Source organism: Borostomias antarcticus (assembly GCF_949987555.1).
Source record: "Borostomias antarcticus genome assembly, contig: scaffold_65, whole genome shotgun sequence".
NCBI lineage: Eukaryota > Metazoa > Chordata > Actinopteri > Stomiiformes > Stomiidae > Borostomias > Borostomias antarcticus.
In genome coordinates this window covers 1,082,751-1,086,278 of record NW_028176587.1, presented here as the reverse complement: position 1 = coordinate 1,086,278, position 3,528 = coordinate 1,082,751, and the positions used below count along the sequence as shown (strand labels likewise).

General features: G+C 46.1%; 1 protein-coding gene across 1 annotated transcript; it reads right to left on the bottom strand.

Annotated features, from left to right (window-relative positions):
* Positions 1-754: 754 nt before the first annotated feature.
* On the bottom strand, positions 755-2,542 carry LOC311328315 (fibroblast growth factor 20-like; the record flags this gene model as incomplete). The annotated part of the gene is made up of 3 exons (XM_084462304.1): positions 1,970-2,542; positions 1,333-1,436; positions 755-1,000 (listed from the first exon to the last, which is right to left on the bottom strand). Exons 1-3 carry the CDS (start codon positions 2,244-2,246, stop codon positions 755-757), a joined length of 627 nt encoding a protein of 208 aa, XP_084318430.1. The 5' UTR covers positions 2,247-2,542.
* Positions 2,543-3,528: the final 986 nt, after the last annotated feature.

Below are 3,528 nucleotides of genomic sequence, written 5' to 3'. Positions count from 1 at the left end.
ATATGTTTATTGGCTGTCTATTAAGACTTCAGGGATACATACTAACACAGATTATAGTTCTGGGAACTGTACGTGACATCATTAATTGGAGTGAGTTACGTGTTGATTTCCAAAAGGTGTGCAGATGGGAAAGTCCCATAGTATCAGAGACACACACACACACACACACACACACACACACACACAGGAGACAGCAGGGCAGACTCCCCATGTCAAGACACCCGCTGGCTTGCCATCACAGAGATGCTGAGATCACAGGCTCCTGCTTTCATGCCTCAGCAGAGAAACCCAGTGGAGCGCTGAGGAAACAGTGCAGAGATGCACAGATAGCGCCGCCTCTCTCTGGAGAGATCGCCTGTTCAGCTGCTGTCCGACCATCACGTTTCATAACTCCTCTCTTATTCACGTTTCCTCCATGACAATATTTTGGTTAGTTGAACAGCGAAATGCAGGTACTTAGAGGGCCATATCTCTTCCCTATTTGAGGACAAGCCCCTATAAATAATTTCAGACTATCGTTGAAACTGCATGGGACATTGTAAAACAATCTCTCGGTGAAACGTTTTCACACAAAGAAATATCCATCAACTTAGCTGAAACGTTTCTGCTGTGTTTAATCTGTCAGTGGATAAAAGAATAAGATGTCAGAAGAAAAAAAACGGCGGCGGGGGGTGGGCACATCCCTGGTTCCCCCGTGAGGGCCGCCGCCGTGGCTTCAGCAGCTATTCCTGACCTGGGACCGGGCCGGCCGGCCTCAGCTGTGGCCCAGGATCTCGCGGTACAGCTCCGGCACCCTCTCCGGGTCCACGGGCCGCGGCAGGAAGTGGGTGAACTTCTGGTGCCTCCTGGACTTGGTCCCGTCCCGGGGCGTGCCATCCTTGTTCAGAGCCACGAAGTAGCGAGTCCCTTTGTCCCCATGCTGGTACAGGCTGGAAGAGTAGGTGTTGTACCAGTTCTCCTCAAACTGCTCCCTGAACACGCACTCAGCCGTCAGTTTCTCCTGGGGGGGGGGGGGGGGGGGGGGCATACAATGTGATCTCATGCAGACACACACAAACTACTGGTTGAGAATGAGATATGATGAAGATGTGTGGAAGGAAATCTGTGTCTTTGTTTGTTGTTAAATTAGGTTCCAGACAAAACCCAAACTAAACTGTATCAGCGAGACTGGCACTAAAATACCTGAATTCTGCCACCTACTGGCACTTCTAATGGACAACAAATACCAGCCAATAAATGTCCAATACAAATCCTCAGCAGAGACCTGACACAGTGCATGAACACAAACACAATATATAATAATATATAAGTATATATATAAGTCATACTTACAGAACCATACAGCTCTCCCTTGTCATTCATCCCCAGATACAGGCCACTGTCCACCCCTCGTATGCTTATCAATCCAACAGCAAGGCTTATAAATTCCAAAATACCTGGAGAAGAATAAAACAGTTGTTCTGGGCATCCTCGGCATTCTCAACACTATCCCCACTATCAGCGCGAGCAGCTGCCGTTAGGATTTACACAGTTACTGTATATTTTCTTCTTCTTCTTCTCCTTTTTTTCTTTTTTTTTAGATGGTAACGTTTCCATGTTGGCTAGGGATCAGTTTTTTTTTCAAGAAACAAAATTTTATTGTTGTAAAGCACTTTGAGCTGCATTTCTGTACGAACGGTGCATTGCAAATAAAGTGTATTATTGTTATTCTGGTTATGATTATTACGATTCAGATTATTGGGCCTATTATTACTATTAATAAATAGCCTAGTATTTGAAGGATTCACATTTTGAGGGCATGGATGTGTTACAATCATGATGACGATCAGCCCATATATACACATAAATAATAACAAGACTAATAACATCTAAGTTTAATTATAGGCTAATAATAGTGGGCAATTATAATTTGCTTAACTATAATTCTGCTATTGGCTGCCTAATAATGTGTTAATAAACGGTTTCTTACCGAACCGGCTGTGGTCCTTTCTTGTCCCTTGCACAGAGCCATCAGGAAGTATCTCCAGATGAAATCCAGTTCTACAATATAACCGTCTTCTCCGCAGGATTCCTTTCAGGTGAGTCAAATCCGCGGTGGTGCTCCGGGACAGCCTCTCCCCGGGGATGAGGTGCTTGCTCAGCAGCGTGGGACTGTCCCCGAGAGGCGTCAGGAGAAAGGGGGACCCGACGTGTCCGACACCGTCGATTCCGTGCAAGAAGCTTCCTACCTCACCCAGGGCTGCCATCGCGGATCCTCCCGGCGGCGCTGTAAAGCTAAATCTTTAGCAACATGCCAATCTCATCGCAAACAAAGCACTGACGCTTGTCCACTTGTTACAGCTTTATATACCTTGCGGTTACGTGTAAATGTCACGTCATACGAACACCCGTGATGTCACAGACCGGATAGGAATCGCAAACACCGCACTGACGCTTACAGCTGGATATACCTTGCCGTTACGTGTAAATGTCACGTCATACGAACACCCGTGATGTCACAGACCGGATAGGACAGTGACTTGACGGAGATCCAGGCGGCCAACTAAATGAAGTATATGTTGGGCTAGATTGTAATAGATTTACACTATTTTCTTTTAGCCTACTACAATTAATAGATAACATCGCGAAGATCGTTTCACGAAAATTAAGGACACGTAAAGAGAACGGTAGCCTATATGTGACACATCAGCCACTCTCAGCTGGAAGGGTATCCCCCAATATTAAACTGTCACTCAACAGTAATGAGCTACCTATTTAATACACGCCCACATCCAGAATCAAATAGGAGCGCTTAAAAGGTTGGTCGGATAACAGCCGATGTCTCCATAGTGATGTCATTCAGCGCTACTGTCGCCTAATTGTCCACGTTTTCGATAGAGATGGGTAAGCATTATTGGCGATATTAAATGAGGATAATCGATCTCTATGAATCATTTATGTAGCCAGTGCCACCTTGTGGCTGCGGGTAGCAGCCCCTAAAGACATAAATGAGCGATAGGCAGCCACAGAAAAATAGCGAATAGTTCCGGCCGAGAGGAAAGGGCAGGTGCACACCCTTGTTACGCTCATGGCGGAAATGTTTGCCGAAGCTGTTCTACGGCGTCGTTGTGGAGTCTGTTTGACGCCTGATTAGGATTGGTATTGCACCGTTGAGTCCAGCATAGCAGGAAGCGACAGATTCCTTCTGCTGCTCTTACTGTTGAGTCCCTTATGATAGCATTAAAGTTTATTTTTCTGGTATAATGTATTCTAGTCCGCCTGGCATCTGTGGCTGGTATTGAGGCAAAATATCTGGGGTTGCGGGCGGACTAGTTTATTTTCTTTATTTGTGTTGTTTGTTTTTGTGTTGTTAGTCGCCACTTCCCCCAGAGCCGTAGGCCTACAGGGTGAGCTGTGCGTGAGGAGAGCTGGGGCCTCATTTATCAAAGAGCGTGTAAATTCCGGTGTAAAAGAGGGCGTACGACGAAAACGCGGAAAATGCGAAATCGAGCGTACGACGAGAATATATACACGCTTTTCGGATCTATC